General features: G+C 49.0%; 2 protein-coding genes and 1 long non-coding RNA gene across 5 annotated transcripts in view; 1 reads left to right on the top strand and 2 right to left on the bottom strand.

The window, feature by feature from the left end:
- Window positions 1–17,384, bottom strand: part of LOC119702909 — a 56,546-nt gene extending 39,162 nt beyond the window's left edge. For all 3 annotated transcript variants that reach the window (XR_005257486.1, XR_005257485.1, XR_005257484.1), the window contains exons 1-2: window positions 17,296–17,384; window positions 481–16,737 (exon numbers count right to left, since the gene is read on the bottom strand). This is a non-coding gene — a long non-coding RNA (uncharacterized LOC119702909). The remainder of the gene's footprint in view (window positions 1–480; window positions 16,738–17,295) is intronic.
- A 26-nt stretch (window positions 17,385–17,410) lies between these two features.
- ADO (2-aminoethanethiol dioxygenase) lies at window positions 17,411–20,552 on the top strand. The gene has a single exon (XM_038141654.1). It carries the CDS (start codon window positions 17,462–17,464, stop codon window positions 18,200–18,202), a length of 741 nt encoding a protein of 246 aa, XP_037997582.1. The 5' UTR covers window positions 17,411–17,461; the 3' UTR covers window positions 18,203–20,552.
- Window positions 20,553–22,230: 1,678 nt separating this feature from the next.
- On the bottom strand, window positions 22,231–24,990 carry EGR2 (early growth response 2). Its single transcript, XM_038141653.1, has 2 exons — window positions 24,467–24,990; window positions 22,231–24,122 (listed from the first exon to the last, which is right to left on the bottom strand). Exons 1-2 carry the CDS (start codon window positions 24,930–24,932, stop codon window positions 22,915–22,917), a joined length of 1,674 nt encoding a protein of 557 aa, XP_037997581.1. The 5' UTR covers window positions 24,933–24,990; the 3' UTR covers window positions 22,231–22,914.
- Between the last annotated feature and the right edge of the window lie 1,038 nt (window positions 24,991–26,028).

The raw sequence follows: 26,028 nt of genomic DNA, 5'->3' as shown, positions 1-26,028 counted from the left end.
CATGGTGAGCTATAAGCAAGTATAATAACACAATGTGCTGCATGTTGATTTCACCAGTGAAAAGAATTTCTCCAGTTATTGAAGACTTTCCTGGCAGAATTTCAGAAAAAAAAAAAATCTGACATTCTCCCAATCTGACTTCTGTGCAATGCAAGTCATGCACATTTTAAATACCGATGAATAATACTGCCTTTCTTCTGAGAACTGTTAACAGCTGTAGAAACTATTATAGCCTGCTTAAAATCATGTCTCTGTAGTCAATACTCTCCAGACACTTAGCAATACTAAAGCTATTCCTGGGACTAAACTAGAATTGCTATGTGAGTACAAAGTTTGATTTATGTTGAAATGAAACAACAAACATCTGATCTTTCCTTTTTTTAAATAGCCATTCACATAAACACAAGAATCAGCTGCATAACTAGAAAGTGATGTACCAAATTTACAGAAATTGGACAAAGGAAGACCACCCACAGTTACCTTCAAAAAGAAAAGATTTGTGAAAGGATGAAAGATGGCTGGTTAACATACTTTGTCCAGCCATGGCCACCCTAATGTCTTCGTGGTGAGGCTGTGGTGTACGAGTGTTGTTTCATGAATCTGGTTTTTCAAGTTTTCTGAAATACACAAAATTATCAGCAGCCCGGTCCAATATCTTGGCAATGCTCATCACCAGCTGCTCTCAGACAGATCACAGGCACAGTGGACTGCATAATAAAATCATCCAGATGCATTCAAGAGGAAGTCAAGATCTCTGTGTACTAACATTATTTTTTCACATCACAGAGCACAGGTGGGAAGAGGAGAAATGCTCTGTTGTGGCTACTCTGACATTTCTGCAATTATGACTGGAAAAAAGAGACAAAACACAAGTAGAACAAATGCAAACCTCAAAAGGCATAAGATTTCAGATTATGTTCCCTAGATTCATGTATATTGCTAAGATTCCTCATTCTAACAAACTGCCACCAAAATTCTTTTTTTTAAAACATCTTCACCTTTCAAGAAATAAAAACACATAAGTAGATATTATCAGCTTTTTAAGGGTTTATGGTCTCTGACAAAGACAGCAATTAATTTGGCTAGTAACAATAATAAAGTGAGGATTCAGCTAATTTCAAGCAAGAGTCTCTTCCTCCAGAAGAGTACCATAAATCAGTCAAGAAGCCTTAAGCAGCTTCAAATTAATTCTCCAGCTTCTTCTAGATTAATTCTAAATCTTTAGCTCTTAAAGTATCTAGAAAGGTGAAAGATAACCTAATTGTTCCTCTCATTATTAGTTTTCCTTCAGTCAGTAAGTTACCTTATTTATAGCATCACACTTGATCTTCTAATCAGAGCTTTCACGGCAGTTTTGTTGTATTACCAGCATGGCACAGGATCACCTCCACCTTCTCCAGCAGGCATGCAAGCAGCAGAATAACCTGTGTGCCCTTCTGCTGCCCCAGATGCCATCAAACACAGCTCTCCACACAGCCCCTGTGCCTGGCTGGGGAAAACATGACTATGGTATCAGTGCTGCTTTCCAAAAAGCCGCTGTTAGCTCCACCAGTAACCTTTACCAGGCATGACTGGTGCAGGTGCCCAAGGATGGAAAGTCACTGTCACTAAAACCTGACTTGCCCACCCCCGCTCTAATGGGACCGAGTGAGACCGAGGACTCCAGAGGCAAAACAAAGCCTGAAATTCCGAATGCAGACCTAACACAGAGCAGAAATGCTGTCATCCTCTTCACTTCCAGGTCAAATTCAAGTTTTTGTGCTCAAGATTCCAGTTTGCCTTTACAAAGCCCTATCTCAGGCTGTTCCAAACCCCTCTGTTTTTCTTCCTCCCTACTCGCTCACTCTGCTTTCCTCACTCCTTTTGTCCTTGCGGGTCTCTTTTTCTCCTCTGTGCTCTGATCCTTATCCCATGCTGCTCTCTGGGCTAAGACCTCCCCCTCTGGGAAGGCTTTGGATGTCCAATCTCAGTCAATTTGGGATAATACTCAAATTCAATGGGAGTAAAGCTGACCCATATCATTGGGGCTCTCTTGCCAAGCATCCCCTGTCCTTCCTCTTGCTCATCCTGTCTTTATTTAGCATCTGTAACTCCTCCCTTCTTCTCCTTACCTGTTGGCCTACACTTCATATTTGCCATTTTGCCATCCTCAGACCGAGAGTTCCTACAGGCAAAGTACCAAGTTGTTAGATTTTCCCTTACTTTGTCTATAAAATGGTGTCCATTCAGTGTTTTCCCGTAACAATGGAGAAAGATGATCAATTTACAACACCAAAGGAAGGAAAAAGTGTGCACATAAGCAGGGAGAGGACAACTAATTTCTTAAATTGTAATAGGCAGCTAAGGAACTACTTTTTTCAAAAGCACTGATAATATACAAGGCAAAGAGGCATTATTTAGAAAAAAGCATAAGAAATGCACCAAGGTTACCAGAGACTATCAAATCCTTTGGTCTGGGAATTTCAGCTGGGCTCTGGCTCTTAATTCAGCAGAGTTACAAGGTAATTCTGCAAGTACAATCCTCTAGGGACTGCAAATGAAAATAAAAGTCATGCTCAAATCAACTGATTTCAAGGTCACATATTTGAAATCAAGGCAGCAGGGAACCAAAAAGCCTTGCAAAACTTACAAAATAAGCAGAAATCATGCAACCAGGACATTCTCACAGGTATAACAGCAACCTGGATCTGCTAAACTCAGTGGTTAGTAGCTCCACTGAATATAGTAACAAAAATTAGGCTGTGAGTTAAGAGATCAGATAATTTGCAATGGGAGACTAACAGTGGAGCACATGGAAAATTAAGTGTCTCGGAATGCAGACAAGCTTAGAGAGAGGGTGAAGCAATGGCTGTTTTGAGAACCCCTATTGGGCACTGCTGTAGAGTGCTAATAACATGTCAAATGCACTAACAGCTGCAACAGGCAGAAAGAGTCAAACCTTACATAATGATATAAAGAAGTGATTTCATCCATCACAAAAAAGAAATGTAACAGAAAAATCTCTAGCATGTAGGCATAAGTGTGAGAACAGATCTTCCCAGCAATGGATCAGGAAGATCTGATCTTTGGCAGTATTTCCAGAATGACAAAACTTTTAGACAGGTTACCTCTTTACCTGTCTGTGGGTAGCAAAGTCACTGATAACTGAAAAACTCTTAAGCAACCTTCTGTGCTGTTTCCTATTGCAGTAATTGTACATTGACTGCTCAGAGCTGAATGGTGCCTGGTATCATTATTCCAAAACATGTAACTATCCATCCAGATATTTACACTGTGTCTCTCCTACTGCAGAGAGACTACAAATACGAGCGCACGGGGGCAAACAATACTATTAACACTTCTTGCTTTGGCTGGTATTGCTGTGTTAGGGCAGTCCACGGGCAGGTGCTGTCGTTTCTGACAAGCCTGTTGGATAACAGTGACAGGAATCTGTCAGATACAGCCCACACACAGGATGCGTCCCGCACAGCGTGCTGACCTTCCTCCAAAGAAGCTTCATTTTAGAATTCTACGGAACACGTTACAAATACCAGCTGGCAATGTGCGATGTATCAGAGAGAAAAGGAAAGGCGCGAGGGGCAGTACAAATAACAGGGAAACGCCCTGCGAGGGCAGCAGTGGGCTTGCTGGAGCACGCTGTGTGCTGCTTGGAGAGACAGGTGGGATCTGTGGGACAGAGGGACGCCTGGCCCAGCGAACCAGGAGATGCGCAAAGGCACTTTTGTGCTTCTCCTGCAATTCTCTGACTCTGCAGTTGCCAGAGATTAGTGTTGTCTTAAAGACAACTCAAGAAGCTTCAGGTTAGGCTAAGAATAACCTAGTAATAAAACTAATAAAGAGTAAGTGCCCTTACCTTCACAGGATCATATTCACACCACAAGCAACTCCTTTTTCCCCAGGCAAAGCCCCTCGACAGCGCACAAGGTGTCAAAGGCCTCGCACATTGCCTCACTACAACCTCGCAGCCTTCTTCTTCCATCTCTTCCATAGCCTTGTGCCACTTCTTCTCCCCAAGACAGCGCAGCTCTGAGGGACCTACTGCCTTCTTTACACCACTTGAGGTGCAAAGCTGATGGACATGAACAACCAGTCACACCTCCCAGGCAGACAATAAAATATCAGAGGCTCCCAACTAGTAGAAGAGCCTTTGCACACCCAGCCATGACAGCTCAGAGTACTTCTGCTCCCATGCAAGAGGTCACCAGATCCACAGGAGAGCTTTAAACTTTAATTAGCAGACCACCCTCCTGAGCCTATGAGACAAATATCTGTCCTCTGTCTCCCACACTGTTGCAAGCATGCTTCCCACTAGTGGAGAGGGATTGACTGGATAGGTGTCAATACCTTGAGCTATACAAATATATTTGGGAGAGCATTTCAGCAGCATGCTGAGAGCTAGGGTTCAGTATGGTATGCAACAAATAATGCAACAAATAACTTCAGTATTGTCTTTTTAACAAAAAGTTTAAGAAAAGTCCCTGACATGATTTTGCTTGTGAAAATTGTATTAAGACCAGTGCAGAAACTATTAGCAAAGAAGAGATTTGTGAACACCAACAAAATGATTCACGAGTCCCTCAGCAGGAAGTGGTATCATTGCATCACATTTCCATGAGAATGGCAGAAGAGATGCATTGTTTCACAAGACAGTGAAGTGCTGTATTTTCCGAAATAAAAGTATTAAATTTGCAAGTGTGTATGACAAATGAGAGGAGGAAAATTGTCTGGGCAGTGATGATCAGATGCTTGTAAACACTACTGAACACTTAAATCTGATCTAGCATCAATTGCATGCTGAGAGGATTGTACAAATTATACCACCGTCCAACCAGATACTTTTCTATCTGATCCATCACTTCTTGCTTAATCCCTCAAGCCAAAACCAGTTAAATCCTTTCCTGCTCCTTGTTTAGCAGCCATATAGTGAGTGTGTTCTCACATTCTCTTACCTAACTCAATCCTACGCTCTCTGACCCACATCTCTGCATCTCAGAACAGGCACTCAGTCTTGCCAGGGATTTATACACCTTAGCAGTACACCTGCTCCTACCCTCTGCCATGCCCAGCATCATTGCCCAGGTGCTCCAGTGCTTCTTAGGTCAAAAGACTGCTGCACAGCCAGGTGGCCTAGGGAACCCCAAAGCTCTCCCAAACCCTCTATTCCACAAATTTTGCCTTATGGCTCACACTAAGGAGAAGCTGGATACACATATGAGGCTGCTAAGGAGGCAGAGAGCAAGGAAGTTTTAGGTTTCAGCATGTATGCTACATATCTTCAAGGATGACACACTGGGTAACAGGTTTTTTATTTCTTAGAACCCTACCTCATGTTGGACATGCTCTCTGCAGTTGTGCTGGGAAGTATTAGCTTGTCAGCACCTCAAAGCCCTAAGCATGCTGCACTCCACCATGTCTTTTAATTAATGATCTGCTCCTTGCACAGCAGGCAGCAGGAGGCTTGCAGCTACATAACTATTGAACTGACAATGACAAGCTGACATCACCCAGATTAAGAGGATTTTCTTTTTTTTAATGTTATTCCTTCTCCTCAGCCTGCTCTATGTTCCAAGAGGTCAAAGTACTATCCCTCCAGTTCACTTAACAGCGATGCTTCTCCCTCACCTACAACTGTTCTCTCAAAAACCTACACTTAAAGCAGCCCCAAGCATTGGAAAGACAATAAACCTTGTGTTGCTTTCCTTCCCAGCCTGCTGCCCACCTGTGCCAGAGACAAGGGACACTCTGAATCCAGGGAATAGCCACAGAAGAGAATGGCAAATTTTTGACTCACTTATTTTCTCCAAAATTCCTTTAACTCTCTGCAGGAAGACTGGCGGGTCTGTTGCTATGCAGATCTGGTGGCCCACAGCATGCCAGAGGCTGCTGTCAAATCAAGGCTTTAGGAGCAATCACAGAGCAGCAGGCACATCCAAACAGCACTGGAGAAGTCATCTGCAAGGAAGAGCAAGTCCCATGCCATGTAACATGAAAGCAAGTAATGAGTATTTATTCTGCTATCACTCCTAAACTCTTGGGGACTGGGACTTTTTTATGCAACTCATATCCTCCAATCTAGTAACCTCAGTTCCCTGGAGACGGGTGCTGTAGGACACACAGACAGGGCTGAGAGCTGAGAAGCTCTGGGATTTCTGATGTATCCAGCCACACTCGGAGCCAGCCAGAGCGATGCAGGACTCCTCATGCAATCCATGTGCTTCCCTGGGTTCACCTAGAAAAGCAAACCACCAGCCCTCCAGCTCAGCCCTCAGTCACACGAAGCAGCAGAGTGGAAGGAAAGCTGCTCTCTATTTCAGCAGTGCCCACAGGCTCTGGTGCACTGACCGACAGTTCCTGTCCCACAGAGCTGCATCTAAAATAACAAACAGCCAAAGGGAAGACACACACACCAACAGGAAACTTGACCGAGTGATTTTTCTGTGTAGTGGAGAATGAGTTGATTATTATATTATATCCTTGATGCAGTTGCAGGTAAGACCTCAGGGGTCTTAAAAAGCAAAATGGAAATGCCACTTGCTTTAGACAAACACACAAAGCACTGGGCCTGATTTTCCACTGATGACCCTTACATAGCATCCACATAACCCAAACAATTCTCACATTTACTCCTCATACACTTAAAAAAGAAGATAATCTAATTTTCTGTTTGGTTTGGAGAAAAAGCTACTGCTTTTGGCATACAGAAGCACAAGTAACCTGTTAGCAAGCATTTTAGAGAACATCTCAGTTTGGTGAACATATTCCCTCAAGTTATTTCTATGATCTAAGTGAGCAGCAAGTGCTGTACTCATCTCTTTCAAAATTATCCACTAGCATCAGTGAATGAGTCCTGCATTACAAATTCCATCCAAAAAGCCTCCTTGTTGTGCATCCACAGCACTTCACTAAAGTCATGGAGACATTCCCCAGACAGAGAAGACTGAAATAGATCAGACATCCATTCTGTAACGATTACCTGGAAAAGTGAATGTTTCCTTTCTTCTGTGTATTATAAAACCTCATGTACCACAGGAACAGAAGCTTAAAGGCCACACAGTACTTTCACTTCATGTGTGCATCTTCCACTGATGTCAACTGGAATGAGTCTGAGCATCTGATTCTCAGCCAATATAACTTCTGCCAGGAACTATTTTCAAACATATCCCATCAACTCTGGGCTCACACTTGTATCACAATAAAATTTCACATCTCTCCACAGCATCAAGAATTGTACTTAAAGTGGCAATATTTAGCTTGTGCAAGTAAACTTACTTTATCAAATACTGGAGGCTCTTTGAAAGCTGAAAACACTTACAGATCTTGGCTCCAGGAAAAACATTCTCTGTTCTCCAGTTTCAAATGAGATGGCCACATTTCTAGGCATAAGGACAGCTGATAACTTATGGTGAGATTATCACACTTTAAGAATTTAACAAAATGAAGATGGCTTAAGCCATCTTCACCACATGACTTCTGCATAAAGAGCAGAGTTCCTGGAGTTCAACTGGTTCCTGAAGCACAGCTGAAGAGTTGCAGAGTGTTAAGCTACAGCATCATGGCTGATTCTAATTCTCTCTTATATTCTAAGAGCTAAACTATCCTTGTTCCAAGGCATGGGTCAAAATACTGCAAGAAATGCAGGTCATGGAGTAGAAGAAAGGTTATTTTGAACTTCTTAGACTTCTCACAAAGTTTTCACTTTCTGCAGATGGATTTAACCAATTTCATCATTTTGGTTACATCAGAACATCTTTATATCAGAACAACCAACTTTTTGTTATCAAGCCCCTTTTTCTAATTCTAGCTATAGGCCATTCCCTTGAACCCAAATAGCTCAGATTCACACATAAAGATTGAGATGAGATAATGGAAATAAAAGATAATGAATCAACTGGTTTTGTACACAAAATAAGCATCTGTAATTACAAAACAGTCAACACTGACTCTGACTTGAGTTACATTACACACTGGCCCCTTGGGATCCCAGGACTTAAAATCACCTTTGCTCTCTCTGTCACAGGTCAAGTATAGCTCAGCCAAACCAGGAGATTTGTGCCAAACAGTTTGTATTTCCAGCAATTAAATAATGAATTCTTCTTTTAGGAATCATTCAGAAGTCACGCTTACACAATTATTTGCCTACACAGCCACTTTATTTCAGCCTCCAATACAAAAAGCTATTAACAGTTGGCCAGATTCTGCTCTCATTTGTCCCAGTGCAAAACCTCATCATTTTCATTAAGATCAGTGGAGCCAGAGTTTCATACATTCATGGGAGAGCACCACTCCCTTTTCACTGAGGCAGCTCACATTGCCAGTGAGTTGTGTGCCTGTGGCACATGTGACCTGAAGGCTTCTGTTCTGTGGCACAGGCCACCAGCTCTGCTCACTGTTCTTCTAACTCTTCTGCAGCCTCACCCCATCCCTCATGGCCTTAATTTTAAGTGGACTTTGTTTCATTGACAGACCAGAGCACATTACTTATTCCCCTTAATTCACTGGATTTACCAGAAGCACACTAGCTGAGTACCGCTGAACAAAAGGCAAATTTGTTTCTACAGTGTATTTACACACAATAAAATGAACCAATCAAGCAAACAAATTGTACACAACGTTCCCTATTATGAACTGAACCCAGAAGAAATTCTCCTCAGAATTTCTAGTACTTATAAAAGCATGCTTATGTCCTATGTGACCCAGGGCTTACATAAATTACTTGGTCCTCAAAGCTTTGAGCCAAGTTTTCTCCACAATATTTACTCCCTGGAACCCAAAGGAGTCAACAGATAACTGGTCTCCAACACTGTCAGTGCCCTCCACAATGAGGGCAAATTTTGCTCATTCTTACTGACTGACACATCACCCTGGTTTAACTTGCTGGACCCCCTCTGCTATACATGTCACAGCCGTGGTAACGCTCCTGGTGTGACACCCGGCCAGTGAGGGATGGGCAGATGGGTGCCAGTGGGCACCAGGACAAGTGCACTGGGAAACAAGCATGCTGCTGCCAGGCAGTCAATTACAACCAGCACAAGAGCATGCACAGCCAGCCTGAGAGAACAGAAATGATAATCACACTGCTCTGCATGCCCACAACAGCTGGGTTAGGAGTCACTGCTCTGCTCTTCTACAGACACGGTGTTTGGAAGTGCACAACCATTGCTTTGTGCTTCCATTTCTTTCTGGTAATGTAATAAAGCAATTCCCAGTTATAAGAAATGTGAGCATTTGTGACCATGATGAAGCTCATGAAGGTACAACCCCTGGTATGCAGCACACACAGAGCTGTGGCTGAACAAGCTCTTGTTCCTCCCATCCGGCACTCTGGCCTCAGACTGGAGGCACACACCACCCCATGCAGCACCATCCTGCAGGACTATGCAGTGCCCTGCAGACACTGATTTCTGCCACCTCGTGTGAGCACACAGCCTGAGAGGCAAATTCCCCCAAATACCTCCCCTTGCATAAAGGGAAAAGTAACTTCTTTCACAAATACAAGGCACACTGAATCACCCCAGCCTGACTACTGATCCATGCCAAATAAACAGTGCAAGTTTCAAGGAGCTCCTTCTGACACCCTTCCACTGAATAATTTAATTGAAGGGAAAAACTTGACGTGTCACAGCACAGTATCTCTGTTGCTAATTCACATGTCTTTTTTTCCCTATTAGAATACATGGAAGCAGAAGGTTGTCACATTTTTCAAGAAAAAATGCTAATAAGTGGGTTTGAGCTCTCTGGTAAGCCTGGAAAACAAGGCAAGGGGCGAGCCAGCTCCCCTGTGCACAATCCCCCAGTGACTCAGCCAGAGCATACCTACATGAGGCAGGAACCAAGAAGAGAATCAGATAATTGTGTTCCAAGTGTGCGCAGCCAGATTTGTACACAGAGAACGTGGTCACTGTGTTTGAAATGGAGTATTTTAATCTCAATAAAGCAGCAGTAAGAGACTATGCATTCAACATTTGAATTCCCAGGTAAAGCTAGGGTAAAAACACAGCAAATGTACAAAACAGCTCTAAACTGCTTGGAAAGGACATCAGTGAGGCTGCTTGGACAACCTTACTTGCACCTTCTTGTATAGGGAAGGAGTGTGGATACTGTAATACAGTATTTGCCTAGAGTGTAAGTCTAGTAACAGCTTCAGAGCCTTCTGCCTGGAATACCCATATGCTGACACAGCATATATGGGTTACACTCATGTTCTACTTAGCATTATGTATACACCAGCAAATACAGATGCAGAGAACCTTGATAAATCGAGTACTCATGTGATTTTTTTTAAATATTCTCCCCAATATTTGCCACTGTTACTGCAATCCTTTCCAAAGGGAGAAGCACCAGTACAAGCCCAAAAGTTTTCATGAATGAGGAGCTCACTCCCCCTGCACACCAGGAAGAACTTGCACTGTGTAATAAGGACAAAGCTTTTAGCATAACTCAAAAGTCACAAGGACCTACAGCCTACAACAGGAACACAGCAGTAGAGATCAGAGACTTTGTTAGGTGGAAAGAAAGCAAAGTGTGCAGAGTTACACAATTGTTTTGTGGACTTAAAATGGTGTTGGCATCCTCATACAGTGTTGTAAATTTAAGTACACACAAAGATACAAATACAGTTACAACACTGTCATGAGTTCCATGCAAATAGTTCTATATGAGCCAAGTCAACTCCTGTGTGCAAGGCTCTCTGCAGGATCAGGACTGTAACCTATGTACAGAAATGCTGGTAAAATGTGTTTATGTAATATGTAAATAGATAAAGAAAAGTGCATTCACACCAACTACTGAGGAAAGAAAACGAATCATTTTTCTACTGCTAAAAGTACTGAATCACTTACCATCTGGTTTGTGAGGGAAAAAAAAACTCAGTCCAATCCAGCCATGAAGAAAATCCTGTCTAAAAAAAGTAATCACATGCTAGATCCCCCTAAGTTTAATTTCCAATCATTTTAACACAGAGACATGGAGAATTTTGTTTTTCTGAAGATTAAAAAAACCCCAAACCAAAAGTACAAAAGATTTTTGGCTTGTTAGGCCCTGATCCTTCTATGGGAAATAGTAGAAGCTAATTTTCAGGAAAAAAAAGTGGAATTTTTGCATCAGTTTCTGCTGAAATTCATTCTAATTTTCCAAGAAAAATCTACCACACTTCTGTTACCATGCTGTGAAATGCAAAAGGTAAAATAAAGATATTTAGTATCTGAACTAGCTTGCCATTATACCTTGACAACTTTGTGATGGATCCTCCATCATCCCAAGTTATACATATGCAGAAGTTATTGACAGGTATCTTATTCTACCCTAAAAAGGGCATGTGGTCACATAAATACTCTGAGCATTAAACCACAACCAGCAAAGGTCAGGTTTATGGCTCTGGCAAAGATGTGTCATTTCCAAACTTGTGACTTGTCACTTTGTCCTCAAACACACCACTACTATCTTGATCTTTAAAGAAATTAAAATTTTTGTACCATCATTTCAATCCAAACTTCAAAACCCATCCTACACACATCCTGCACTGATCTTCCAAAGGACTTTGTATGTCCCCTTTAACAGCTGTTCATCTGCAGCTGTATGTCATGGAATCAAACTTCCCTGTTCCCTCCTTGCCTCCACACCAACCCACCTCTTGATGCTGCCTCTCTGGAACACCCCCCTGGCCTCGTTCACTGCCATTTCACCCACGCTAGCATCTCTTCCTTCTCTTTTTCCTTGATATTTTTCTCTACTAATTGCCAATGATTTGTAATTGATGTTTTTTGATTTGGAAGTAGTCAGACACTGGTTGTTCTCTCAAAGAGAGATCAATGCTACGCATCGGTGGCTGCAACAGTTCTGCACTTCTTGGCCTTTTTCTTCTGCTTCCCTCAGTCCACTTCACTTGCTTCAATACTGGAATAAAATTTCCTTCCTCCTCACAGAGGCACAGAGTCTAACACAGACCATTTACATACAGGACAGAGAATGATTTTATTTGATTTACCAATTAACCTAAACCTTATGAACTCCAAAAACACTGGAAGAAATTTCCATCCCACTAAATACCTTACCCACTAACCTCTTTTGCCGCTGAACACTAAGTCTTTCTATGAAAAAAAATATATCTATTATTTATTTAAAATTTAAAAATATTCTTTGGCTGTTCTTTCCTTCTTAAATTTGTCACTGTTGATTAGCCCTGTATAGATCCCACTGGGATAAACTTGATCCCAAGTCACTAAGAAATTAAGTAGTTCTCTCTCTTGCTGAAAAACTATTCTTAAAATAATGTGTTACATCTATAAGCAAAGACAATTAAGTTACTATGGTTTGACCTGTGTGACAACCATACCCAGTCCTCACTCGTGATTGTGAGAAAGAAAGGCTTAGCATCAAGATACTCTGTGCTGATGCATTTTTGGCAGAGAGGGAAGGCTATGAGTGAGCAAGCGTGACTCAGAGGCACAGCAGTAACTCTTTAAGCCACTGGCACAGATTACTTTAGACCTTGCCAGTAAGGCTGTTCCAGAGTTGGTGTGTGACCACTACTCAGCATAGCACAAGCAGTGGCAGTCCCACAGTTTGCACCCTCTGGGACCCCAGAGTTAGTGACCAACCTACTGCTACCTACTGCCAGTTCTTGGGCTCTGAGAGAGTGGAATCACACCCCAGCCTAGGAGAAAAGTGCTCTTTTACAGCACCTATCACACAGCAGGTAAAAGTAAATATGGCACTGAGGTCAGTGATAATGAGAGAACAGACATGCACAGAGACACAGGGCTTTCCCTGCGAGGGAGCAGCTTCCCTCCTCCTCACACCCAGGGCTGGCCCTAGACAGCCAGGGAGTTCAGAAGGAGTTTGACCATGGCTAACTCACAGCACCCCTCACCACAGGCTAACCTGGGCAGCACCAGAGACACCAGCACAGACCTGATTCACACCAGTGGAAAGCATGAAGTTGGTGGAGCTGAACTCAGATGATCAGAATAAGGCTCATTATTCCTGCAAATTCATGCACAGGGAGTTGCATGCTGCACAGCCTTTCCTACTCTGAGTCACTCCAACTCCTGCTCTAGGCTGTTCTGTAGCAAACTGTCAACAAAACCCATTAATGGTGTGCCTTACATAGAAACAGTGCATTTAACTGAGGAGCTACAACACATGAAGAGCTGGCAAGGGGTGAATTGTGTGGTTCATAGAACCACAGAATGGCCTGGGTAGGAACTGACCTTAAAGATCATCTACATCTAGTTCCAACTCCCCTGCCATGGGCAGAGACACCTTGCACTACACCAGGATGCTCAGAGCCCAGTTCAGCCTGGCCTTGAACACCTCCAGGGATGGGGCAGCCACTCAGGGCAACCTCCTGTGGCAACCTGTGCAGGGCCTCAACACACCCACAGTAAACAAGTTTTTCGTAATATCTACTCTAAGTCTACTCTCTTTCAAACTGGATCCGTTACCCCTTGTCCTGTCACTACAAGCCTCAGTGAAAAGTCCATCTCCATCCCTCTTGCAGCCTCTCTTCAGGTACTGGAAGGCCACAATTAGGTCACCCCTAAGCCATCCATTGTCCAGGCTGAACAGACCCAATTCTCTCAGCCTTTCCTTGCAGGACAGTGGCTCTGTCTCTCTCATCATCTTGGTCGTCTCCTCTGGACTCTCTCCAGCAGTTAATGGAATGCAGGATGCATCTCAGTAAAGAAGTGGTAAAGGTGGGTGGCAGTCTTAATGTTGCATAGATCTGCTTGATGTTTGGTATATATATGAACCTAATTCCCCTTTTGATTTCAGTGCAGTTATTTCTAGCACTCCCCTGTGTTTCTACTGATATATAAATTCTCTGATGAATAATTGATAACCAACTTTCTTTTACGTAAGCCTTTACTGGAGAGCCAGCAAATATTACAGACACGTTGTTTGTCTTCTCCCTTTTCAGTCCTGTTCTCATCTGAGTCACGTTTGGCTAGCATTCCTACCTAGCTCCTCGATTGGTGGCAGCTATTAAAACAAAACAACAAAACAAAACACACCTTTGAAGAGCCAGGGGCAGGAACAGTGCAAAAAAGATGCTCTTGGACAGAGATTCTTGGGTTTTGTCCTATGTAAGTACACATCTGCAGCTGTTGGCAGCATTATAACAGAGGATGGTTTCTGTACTGCCAGTCCAAACTCTGACTCTTGTAAACATTCTGGCCTTGTGACACAACATTTAGCAACAGGTAACCACTGACTTTCTACACAAGCAGCTAACATTTTCATTCACTACACATGTGGGAATTCTAACTTCTCAAAAGAAATTGGGAGGACATGAGGAGCAACCCCTAAAAAAAAAGCTAGAATTAATCAGGGTTGTTCAGAAACTTGGAGGGAGCTGCAATATGTAACAGCAAGCAAGAAGTTGTTACAGTCTGGAGTCCAGGTAGAAAGGGGAGGAGATTGAAAGTAGTGGGGTAGGGCAGGAGAAACAGCCGCAACACTTCTTGTTCTCTTTCAGTGCGTGGAGAAACAGAACAAACACAGGAGGAGACCAAAACCATAACCCGAACCTGACCTCCCGCTCACTGGTTGTATTATAAAACCTCCAGCTGAACTTTGGTCATTGCATGACCAACGCAATGAAGTCTCAAAGCCTGGCCAAGCAACTACACCATGGGGTTTTTTTTTCTCACATACACTCAAGATAGTAGAGGCCAGTTAAGAATATGGCCTTTCAGAAGAAAAAACATGTGAATTTAATTGCCAGTTGGCTGGACGGTTTGCTTTCCTGTTGAGGTTGGTTTGTGGGTTTATTTGAATATCACTGCAGTGAAAAAAATGTGGGTGTGATACAGGATTTAACTAGAACATTAATATATTTTTGTCTGTATCTCTAAGAAATGGCAATCCATACAGCAGTTAAAAACATTGGCAATTGTAAGGTGATCAATTACACAAAATATAAACCTCATCACCAGTTTAACATGGCACCAGGACTGTCCACGTAAAGATGTTCTTAAAATCCTAATCAACATCCTTGTACGTAGAACTTATGATTCATGGTTTACAGAGTGATAAGTAGTGAAAGGGTGAAGTAACTCACCTAATACCACTTAGCAAGGCAAGATCAAGCTGAGTTCAGACTCGGGATCCTGCTTGTCCCTGCTGATCTTTCCTTCAACTGCAAGTTACTCCAAGAGCACAATGTACACAAATACTGAGCATTTATTTCCACAAAAGATCTAATTTTTGTGCTGCATAGAAAAAGAACCAGTGTGTCCAAAAGTGAGTATTCCAGCACTCATTCGCAAGCAAAGTGCAATCGTTGGGGTAGGACACAAATAGGTGGCCAATAAAGAATTTATCATTATCACTGATAACGGTACTACCAAAAATTCCAGAGCACATCTTCACAATTAAATTGCCTGCCCCTGTGAAGAGGGCTGAATAGAAGAGCACACTGAACATGGAGCCTTCCAATCCCTCTGCTTCTGACAAAATGCCAGTTGCCACCCAATGCAACAGCGATGAGTGTCCTCAGCAGTTCATTCCCATGCAGGAAGGCTCACAGACCTTTAAAGACTCTCCCACTCCACTTGGGATAATGCCCCCTCATGCTAAGCATCCTGCCACACAGACCTGTTCCTGCCAGGTACAGAAATACACACCTGATCTTCAGCCTGTGCTCCCAACAGTGGCACGGGCAAATCACTCAGCACTGAACAAACAGCTGAAGATGGCAGTGCTTGGTAGCTCCAAGTGGAACTTGAAAGCAGCAAATCAAATGAACAGCCTTCTCTGTGGAGAGAGATGCAACTACGCCATGACCTGAATTTGCATTCTGTGCACCAAGTTTATTTATAGAAGGCAGGAAATAGTTTTGGAAAAAAATATCCAAGACACATCTTTGTCTACAGCATCAGTGTGTCATCCTCTACTGGGCCATCACATGTCACAACACTTGCATTTCTGATCCATGTAGAGTATTTATCATTCACGCAAGGGTGGTGAGACACTTCAACAGGTTGCCCAGAGATCCTGTGGATGCCCCATGCCTGGCAGTGTTCAAAGCCAGGTTTAATGGGGTCCTGAGCATCCTGATCTAGCAGGTGCCATCCCTGCCCACGGTGCTATGTTCCAAGAATCAGATGATCTTTAAGGTCCCTTCCAACACAAATCGTTCTATGATAACGTGTAAGAGTACTGTAAAGCCATGTGATCTTACTTAAGCTTAATGCATATCTTACAACTTCAGTTTGCCTTTAATCAAGAAAATACACTGGTTTACCTGGTTTTAAAATGAAATTTTTTAACCTGGCAGGCTGCAGCCTCTGGAGTCATATTTGATTACATAATATCATTCAGCTGTTTCTCAGAACCTAGACCTACCATGGTACTTAAATGCTGCACACCATGCAAGTAATTGAACTCAAGCTGGAATGAGTCTATATAGTTCCGTGACCAGAGCCTAACTTTGTTTAAAAAATCCCAGCACTAAGAGGTTAACATCTGACTTCAAAAGCAGTAATTTTTAGGCATGATCTGCTATGTACAGCCATGCCAATCAGAAAGAAGGCAATAGGATTGTTGCCACAAGTATTCAAATTAAATAAAAACCTGGCAGAATAAATGCAGGACCCTTTTTGTACATTAGCCTGAAACAACCACATGCAGGCTCCACCAGGCTGGAGCTGAGCCAAAAGATTATCCATCCTTTCTGTTACACATGGATTCTCTGAGGATCGGCATCTGGAACTCTGTGTGCTCATCGGTGTTCACCTGCGGTTAAAGACAACGAATTCAGACACAATCACACTCAGAAGAGACCATAAGGAGATGCATGAAGGACAGTACGTGCCGTACAGCACGACCTCGACCCAATACTGAAATGAGAGAGGCAGTGCCACAAAACTCAAATCTGATAAGTTTGCCCAGATAGCAAACCATAATTGTTACATCAAGCAGTTAATGATAAAAGATGAATTGTCTATGGGCAGTTGCTATGCGCCCATGATACTGCACTTGCACTACCTTGCTCAGTTTTAGATGGCTTAACTACAAGCCCAGTAACAAGTTGCTCCTGTGCTTCCTCAGCCCCCCACAGTGGTGGGGAGGAAACAAGTGGCATGGGCAACTTACTGCCGCGGCTTCCCCGGCCCCAGCGCAGCCCCCGGCCAGCCGTGCCAGAGCCTCGGGGAGCGGGACCCCTCAGCCCCGGGGCAGCGGCCGCTCCCGCCGCCCGTTTCCCCTCACGCCCGCCTCCCCTCACAGCGCTCAATGGCAGCCGCCGCAAGCTCTGGGAGCCGGCCGGCCCCGCGGCCCCGCGCTCCCCCTCACCTCTGCCGCCCTCCTTCTCCTTCCTCCACGCTCCCCGGCGGGGCCCCGGCCCGGACTACGAGCCCCGTGGTGCCCGGCGGCGGCGCGGCTGCGCGGCGGGCCGGGGGGCGGCGGCGGAAGCGGAGCCGGGCCCCGCCCGCCGCGGCCGGGCCGGGCCGCTGCCGCCATGCCCCGGGACAACATGGCCTCCCTGATCCAGCGGGTGGCGCGGCAGGCGCGCATCACCTTCCGCAGCCCGGCGGGGCCAGCCTTCGGGGAGAACCTGCACCGCCTGCAGCAGCTGCTGGACGAGGTGCGCGCCGAGGACTTGCACTTGGCGCCGCGGGGGCCGTCGGCCGCGGCGGCGGTGGCGGGCGGGGATCCGCCGTGGGCCGGCGTGGTGCCTCCCGTCAGCTACATGCACATCTGCGAGACGGAGAGCTTCAGCATGGGCGTGTTTCTGCTGCGGAGCGGCGCCTGCATCCCGCTGCACGACCACCCGGGCATGAACGGCATGCTGAAGGTGCTGTACGGCACGCTGCGCATCGCCTGCATGGACACGCTGCCCGCCGGGGCGGCCGCCGCCCCGCCGCCCCCCGCCGCTGGCAGCGGGCCGTGCCTGCGCGCCCTGTTCCGCTCCCGCCAGCACTACACGCGCGCCTCGCCGCCCTGCCTGCTCTCGCCGCACACCGACAACCTCCACCAAATCGACGCCGTGGACGGGCCTGCCGCCTTTCTCGACATCCTGGCGCCGCCCTACGACCCCCAGCACGGCCGGGACTGCCACTACTACCGGCTGCTGGAGGGGCCGCCGGCGGGCGCGGAGCCGCCCGCGCTGCCGCGGGAGGTGTGGCTGGTGGAGACCCCGCAGGCCGCCGACTTCTGGTGCGGGGGCGAGCCCTACCCTGGGCCTCGCGTCTGCCTCTGAGTCGCCGCCGGCGGCCCGTGCCGGGCGGCGGCCGCCAGGGACGATGTGCGCTCACCCCGCCGAGAGGGGAACCCGCCGCCCCGCGCCCGGCCGCCCCCCCGAGCCCGCCGGACAGCAGCACGGCGGGGACGCGGTGTCCCGTGCCGGCTGGAGCTTCGCGGGAGCGCCGTGGGTCAGAGCCTTCCTCTGATCGCGGGCCTCGTGAGTCGGGGAAATAAAGCGCCGGAACGTGTTTATGGCCTTGGGGCCGATGTGCGGAGCAGCATCATTAAGCTGCTCGGCCGAGGGGTCGGGGAAGTATTCCAGCATCCTGTGTAAATAGTTAGGGCCACGCACCAGGGAGGGGGTTTCAGGCTCCAAAGGGAGAGTAAATGCAATAAGAGTATTGTCACAGGGCGCCCCGGCTTTTCCCAGTGGTGCTCCCACTGCTAGAGACAGCTGGCACCACGGGACCAGGGGACTGTACCCACTGAGTTTGGAAAGGGGGGTTGGTCTCGCTTCTGCCTTTGGGGACTGTCTCCCGAGCGATTCTCAAGAAGAGCTGTACCCTGCTAGTAAATAACAAATCCAGAACACCTCCTGAGCCAGGACATGCTCCTCCAATAAATGCCAGTGATCAATCCCCGGGGCTGGAGTTAAGGAAATTACTGCTCCAAATGGACACTGTCAGGTTCAGAGTTACTTTTCAACAGTTCTTTAAAGTGTCATATACCAGATCTCACTATTGCAACTGAGAATTACTGAGTGCATCTATGCATACTTCCTTCAGCAAGAAGGAGACAGCTGCTGATTAACCTTGCTTGGAACCTCTAACACAGCAGTGGCAGAAGGTGGCAGAAACTGGGCATCATAAGAGAAAAAACAACTCTGCACTGTTGTGGAAGCTATTCTAGAAACACGGCGTATTTGCAAACCCTCAGTATACAGCAGCGCATACCCTAGGTACTGATAAGATTTGACCCGATGTCTTCTCTTTAAAACGTGGTCTGTGTTTTTATATGTGAACGCTTTGGGCTTTTGAAGCCTTGCAATTTCCCTCTTTATACTCTTTATAAAGACTACTTTTTCATAAGGCTTTTAAATAAACGTAGAGTAGAAGAGACACCATGAATTTCGCCTTGCTGTGATGGAAGCGGTCCGGAGATGCAGTTTGTCCATAGCAGGGGATGCAGTCTTTCTAACATGGGAGAGAGTTTTTCTACAGGTGAAGCGCCCCATCTGTGCTGCAGGGACTGGTCCTGTGCCTGTTCATCCTAACGCACACTGTGTACCACAAACCCACGCCAGGGCAGCCTTGGCCATCTTAGTCCTGACTGAGAATTTGAGTAAGAAAATGCGACTTAGCAACCTCCTAAGTGATGTGCCAGCCTGCTCCAGAAATCATTTCACAACTGGCTTTACTTTTCTGTGTATTTATAAAAGCAGACTTGTTTTTCCTGTACAGTGGCTTGTATGTGTGAATTTTTAAATTATTCTGATATGGCATTGCTGCTTTTTTTTTTTTTCCTGGCCTGCAAAAGAATAAATGTAATATACAGTCAGCATTATGCATGCATGGATTAATTGTTTTGCAAGGAAAAATTGGTAGAAATTATTTCAGGCAATTTCCATTTATTCTTTGAGCACTTAAAGGTGTCTGATATTTCTGCAGCCGGCTTACCTGTTTTTCTTGGAATTCCCCTGCAGCTTAGCATTAGTTAATGTTTAACAATTCTTGATCGAATGTAGTCATTAATTATAAGGCAATGCCTCCCTGTGTTACCGCCTGTTTCTACCTCGCTCCAAGCCTAACAAAGACAGTTATCCTTTTTCAGAAGTCCACAAGAAGATAGCACGGTGCATGCAAACAGCTGTACTGGAAAAACAAACTGCGACAGTGAGCTTTTTTTATGCTATCTGCTCTGTCCTCCCCTTAGGTCTTTCTACTGAGTTTTTCATTTTTTCCTTCATGTGTAAAACCTAGTCAAGATGTTTAGTGGGACAATATTTAATGCATCTTTCTGAAGAGGACAGTGTGGTCACGCCCCAGAGTGCTGTTAACCATGGGAAAACCCTTTTTTTTCCTTTTTTTTTTCCCTTTTTTTTCTTTTTTTTTAATTAAGTTAGTATTAAAGTATTTAAAGTTGGAAAAATAGCAAAGAAAACCTGAGGTGCATTTTTTAAAAAAGCCTCTTTGTGTAACTTCTTGCTTACTCACTAATTGAAACTTATTTCCTATGTTCTGGATATCTGTAAGCGGAAGGTTTAAGTCTGTAATGCCGCTCCTTCTCTCTGCAGCCTGGTTATTGTGTTTTCACAACAGCAAAATAACTGTTACTGCTGAATTATAGAATAAATACAGGATATCTCACCAGTGACCAGTCATTACTTTCCTTCACAAGTATGACAGCCTTGAGCCAAGCACGGTACCGAGCTCTAGTGTCTTTTGCCTGGCAGTCCGAACAGTGTGACCGGCTTTTCCTTGGGAGGTGATGCTTAGCACTGGATGCTCAGCCCAGATCCTGCAGGCAAATCCAGGCACATACACTATTGCTGCTTTTGAAGCTGGCTCTCAATGTAAGGCACACACAGGAGTGTAGGACCATTGATGCTGTGCCATGTGAGGTGCTCTTGTAGCCGTACACTAGTCACCAGCAGTTTCCTTAGTTCACCTCTTTCACGATTTCAGTGTTGTTTATACCATTTTTGCTTTTGATTTGGGTTTTAGTTTTGTAGCATGGCTGGACACAGTAGTTAGGACAGTGCAGGGGGAGCCTTGGACTGTGTGTCTGGGTAGCTGACATACCAATTTCGCTCAAGGTGCTCTGGCTGTGACCGAGCTGTGGTTATCCAAGGCTGTTGTGATACCTGCAGAAGCCCAGCAGTTAAGGAGGCCACAGCTTCTGTATGACATCCCTCCAGCAGTAGGCTGTGGTCTCTTGAGGGCCAGGACCACGTCGGATCAGGTGGCAAAACTGCAAACCAGGGTGTGAAGGCTTACTTGTGCTGCTAAGGTGAATGGCGGGACAGCGAGCACAGGCTGGTCAATGCCTGCACAGGCTTCCCCTGCACAGGCTTCCCCTGCACAGGCTGGTCAATGCCCAGCTTTAAAAGCTGTCTTGATTCAGAACCAGATTATGTCACTTCAGGTCCCACGGAAGAGCAGGTGCCCCGAAAGCCGGCATGAGTTCCAGAAAATGGGAAGTAGGGATTTCTATCAGACAGAAAAGGCAGGTGCTGCTGGGGCTTTGCACTAAGGGACCTAACCACCCGGGCAAGCAGAGGCTGGGAACCACCAAGAATGGGCTTAACGCTGTGCAGGGCTGTGGCGTTAGTGATGTCCATCCTGCACAGCTCCCTTCTGCAGTGCGGGCCGCGCCAGGGATCTGTGTGGCAGAGGGGCAAGCCCGCGAGGCGCTTACGGCCCTGCACCGATGGCAGGATCCGAGGGTGGCCCGAGGTCGGGATAGCATTTAAAAAAACATTAACCAAAACAAGTTTACAAGAAAAAAAAAAAAAAAAAAAAAGGCACGATATTGCGGCCGTGTGGGTTCAGCAAAAACAGTCCGGCTGTGGCGCGGGGGTGAGCGCCGCCGCCCCGGGCCGCTGCGGAGCCCCCGAGCGCGGGAGCGGCGCCGCCCGCGCAGCCCCGCGCCGCCGGGAGCCGCTTCCCCCGAGCGGCGGCCGTCGGGGCGGCGGTACTCGCTGTTCCGGAGCCCACTCGCGGAGGTTGCCTGGGGCGGATCGTAACCGCGGAACAAAACAGAATGAGTCAAAAAAAACCCACCCCGCTCCCTGGTTAATATTATCCCGTCTCTCGTCTCCGAGGGAAATTCCCGCGCCCAAAAGCGAGTGTTTGTACGCTGGGGCCGAGGCCGCAGGTTTTCCACGCCGAGGCTTTGCGGGGCGGTGCGGTGCGCCCATCGGACCCGGGCCAGGCTGCCCCGCAGCCCTCCGCCGCCGGGACCCGGCGCGGGTCGGGGACGAGCGGGGGACACCCCCTCCCTGGGTCAGGCCAGGGAACCTACGGAAATAAAGATGTCAATTTAGCATAATTAAGAGATTTATTTGTCGTCTTTTATAAACTTTGTAAGCACCGACCCTATTGTCGAAAAGTTTATTTACAGAGTGGCCAGAAAGATAAAGATACCCCCCCTCTCCTTCCAGCCCTCGTTAGTGGTTGTGCATTATTCGTGTTACCTGCGGCGCACTGGGTCCCGGCCGACCACGGGCGCCGGTCCCAGCCCGAGTATTTACATCCTGTCCCAAGTCCTACTACAAACGGAACACTTTTAAGTCACCAAAAAGAAAAACAAAACCAAAACCCCAAACCAGTGCGTACAAAAATATAGTCTCTAAAAAAAAAAAATCCCAATATTAATAGGCAGAAATGTACAGCCATACTAAAACCAGGGAAGGAAAAACTTTCCGGTCTCGGTGTCGCCGCTGTCGTCGGAGCGGATCGGTAAGGCACCCCCCACATGCAGACAGGGGACCGGGCTCTACACCACACAAGGCACCAAGGACACCTCACCACGACGGCACTGCATGCATCCATCCTCCCGCCGCAGCCCCTATGTACACCCGCCGCTCCGGCCCGCTCCGGCCCGCCCCGGCCCGGGGGAGCCCCGCGGCGCCGCCGGGTGCTCGTCGCGCCCCGCCGGGCCCCGCTCCGCTCCGCGCCCGCCGCGCTCGGCGGCGCCTCCGCGCTGGGTCCTGCGCGTCCCGCGCCGTCAGGGCGTCCGCGTCCGCGCCGCGCAGGGGGCCAGGGCGGCGGTGCCGCTCCCGCCGCCGGGCTGCGGGCACCCGCCGGCGGCGGCGGCGGCTCCTTTTCGTTCCTTCTGGCGCAGGTGAATCTTCGTGTGCCGCTTCCTTTCGTCGGAGCGGGCGAACTTCCTGCCGCAGAAGTCGCAGGCGAAGGGTTTCTCGCCGGTGTGCGTGCGGATGTGGGTGGTGAGGTGGTCGCTGCGGCTGAAGTTCCGCATGCAGATACGGCACTGGAAGGGCTTGTGGCCCGTGTGGATGCGGATGTGCCGGGTGAGCTCGTCGGAGCGGGAGAAGCGGCGGTCGCAGCCCTCGGCGGGGCACGGGTAGGGCCGCTCGTGGACCGGCGTCTTGCTGGGCCGGTTGGGGTACTTGCGGGGCCGCAGAATGGGCCGCAGCGGCAGGTGGTGCGGGCTGTAGGCGCCGGCGGGCAGCCGGGCGCCCGCACCCTCGCCCCCGCCGCTGCCGGGAGCGCTGCCGGGGGCGGCGCCCGCCGGGGGCGCCCCCATCGTGAAGTTGCGGATGGTGGAAAGCGGCGTGAGGGGCGGCGGGACGCGGAGCGAGTCGAGGGGGCAGGGGAAGGGCTTGCGGTCGGGGCCGGCGTGGAGCTCCCGCTGGCACTGAGGCGGCGGGAAGAAGCCGCCGTACTCGGGGATCATGGTGAAGAGCCCGCCGTCGGCCGCCGCCGCCTTCGGCGAGGGGTAGGAGGGCGGCGGGGGAAAAGGCAGTGCCCCGCCGCCGGCGGCGGGCAGGAAAGCCGAGGAGGGGTCTTGCGGGTACAGGTCACCGCAGCCCGAGTAGGGCGGCGGCGGAGGCGAGTAGAGATGCTCCAGGTCGGCTGGCTGGCCCTGTGCCATGGTGCAGCCGAGGGCCCCGGCCAGCGGGTTGGGGGAGGTGGCGGAGGCGGCGGTGGCCGAGGAGGCGGCGGAGGAGGCGGAGGAGGCGGCGGAGGAGGCGGCGGAGGAGGGCGTGCTGACCCCCTGCAGGATCCCCGCGCTCACGATGTTGATGATGCCCTCGGGGTAGCAACCGGCGCCGGGGTACTGCGGGTCGATGGAGAATTTGCCCATGTAGGTGAAGGTCTGATTGCGGGAAGCCGGGGCATTGGGGGCGAAGCCGCCACCGTAGGGCAGGTCCAGGGCCCGCTTGTCGCCCATGTCCACGTTGATCATGCCGTCTGGGGGGGCAAGGAGCAGGTCAGCCCTCCGCGCCGCCACCCGCCGGGCGACCGGCACCGGTCCCAGCCACCGCCCGCCCCGGCCCAGCGCGGGGCTGCGGCGCGCACATGTTGCGCTCCGGATGCAGGGGGGCTCCGCGCCGACTACAACTTTCCCCCCCGAGCTGGGTGCGGAGGTAGGGCCGCCGCGAAGGGGCGGCGGGGACCCGGCCGGGCGGCGGGAGAGCCCCGGAGAGGGTCCCGGCGCCCCGTCCCAGTCCGACCCCCGCCCGCCGCCCCGAGTCTCCGCCGCCCCGCCGCTCTCCGCGGGCGGCCCGGCCCGCACCTGCGAGGGCTCCGCTTACCTCCTGCCACACCGCTCATCTGGTCGAACGGCCCTGCCAGGTCGGCATTGGGGAAGATCGCGACCGAAGTTGGCAGCGCGGCGGAGATGTCATCCGCCGGGTAAATGCCCTCGGGGAGCTGGTGCACGAACCCACCGAGGGTCACCGGGATCTTGTCTACCGCCTTGGCGGTCATCATGGGGGCGGCGGGGCGGCCGGGGGAGCGGCGCTCCCGGCCGGCGGTGGACACTCGGGGCGGGGAGGGGAGGGAGAGGAGGGGGCGCTTCCCCCTGCCTCCCACTACCAGCGCGGGGGGACGGCGGGGAGCCGGCGCGGCATGTGCGGGCGGGCGGCCGCCCCGTCGCGGCGGTGCGGTGCCCGCGGTGCCCCGGGAGCGCCGCGCTCCCGCCGCAGCTCGCGCTGGAGGACAAGTCTGGCGGTAACTATTTATGGGGGCCCCCTGAATGCCCGGGACGTCACTGCCCATATAAGGACTGAGGAACGGGGCCCGGCGGTCACGTGGGCGCCCGCGTGCGGGACCCGCCGGCCCGCGCCCGCCCCGGCCCCCCCCGCCCCGCGCACCCTCCGCGCCCCGCGGGGGCGGCCCCGACCCGCCCCGGCCCCGCTCGGCCCCCGCCGCCGCCCGCCGCGCCGCCCAGGGGGGTATTCCGGTGGCGGGGCCCTTGTCCTAAAAAGGCGAGGATCCGGCCCCGCCCCGCCTGCCCTTTTAGGGCTTGTTCCGGAAATTTTTAAAAGGTTCGGAAAAGCAGAGGAGGTCCCGGGGCCGCCCCGCCAGACCCCGCTCACTTTCTCAGCAGCCCGTAACCGCAAACCGGCGGCGGGTCAGGAAACAGCCGCATTCACGGAATAGAGATTCTCCTTTGTCAAAGAAAAAGTAATTTTAAAAAATAAATTATTTTTTTTTCTGAATTACGGGTGGAAAGAGCCGCCGAACAGAGCGACTCGGCGGCGCTGCTTGTTTTGGAAAGTGTCTGATCTATATATACCGTCGCGAAAACGGAACCGCCTGCTCCGCCGTCGCTGGGTTGTTATTGTATCGGCGGGCACAAGCGAGGACGGGACGGGGAGGGGTGGCGGGGGGACAGGAGTGCCCCCCCCGTCGCCCCACCTCGTTCCGTTCTTACCCCACCACTCCAGCTTTGCTCAGTTCAACCTCGTGCTCCCACAGTTTCCATCCTCAGTAACGTTTCCACTGCCGCTTTTGCTTTATTTCTCCATGATCTCCTCCATAACGAGGGTATCAAACCAAAGAGTGCTTAAATTCTGGCTTTTTCTTTTTTTCCTCCAAGGTACTAAAAATAACCTCCCTTGTGCCTCCTTTCCCAGGAGAAGCCAATCTTTCATATGCTGTTCCCAAGCTTAGAGCTTGCAGCCCCTACATCTTCTTGCTGATGAGGGTGTCAGATGTAATTATTTTTGAAAGCTGTATCCCGTGTCACTAATCTCATTACTTGGGGATATTTCATCTCGTGGCTGTTTATTACTGCATTTAGGAAAGCAACTCTCACATATGGTCTGTAGCGTGTGAGGTCCCTTTTCAATAGTCTGCAGTGTAAAAAACA

The sequence above is a fragment of the Motacilla alba genome, chromosome 6 (genome assembly GCF_015832195.1).
Source record: "Motacilla alba alba isolate MOTALB_02 chromosome 6, Motacilla_alba_V1.0_pri, whole genome shotgun sequence".
In the NCBI taxonomy this organism is placed as follows: Eukaryota; Metazoa; Chordata; class Aves; order Passeriformes; family Motacillidae; genus Motacilla; species Motacilla alba.
The sequence above is the reverse complement of the archived record's forward strand: the minus strand, read 5'-3'. Positions and strand labels throughout refer to the sequence as shown.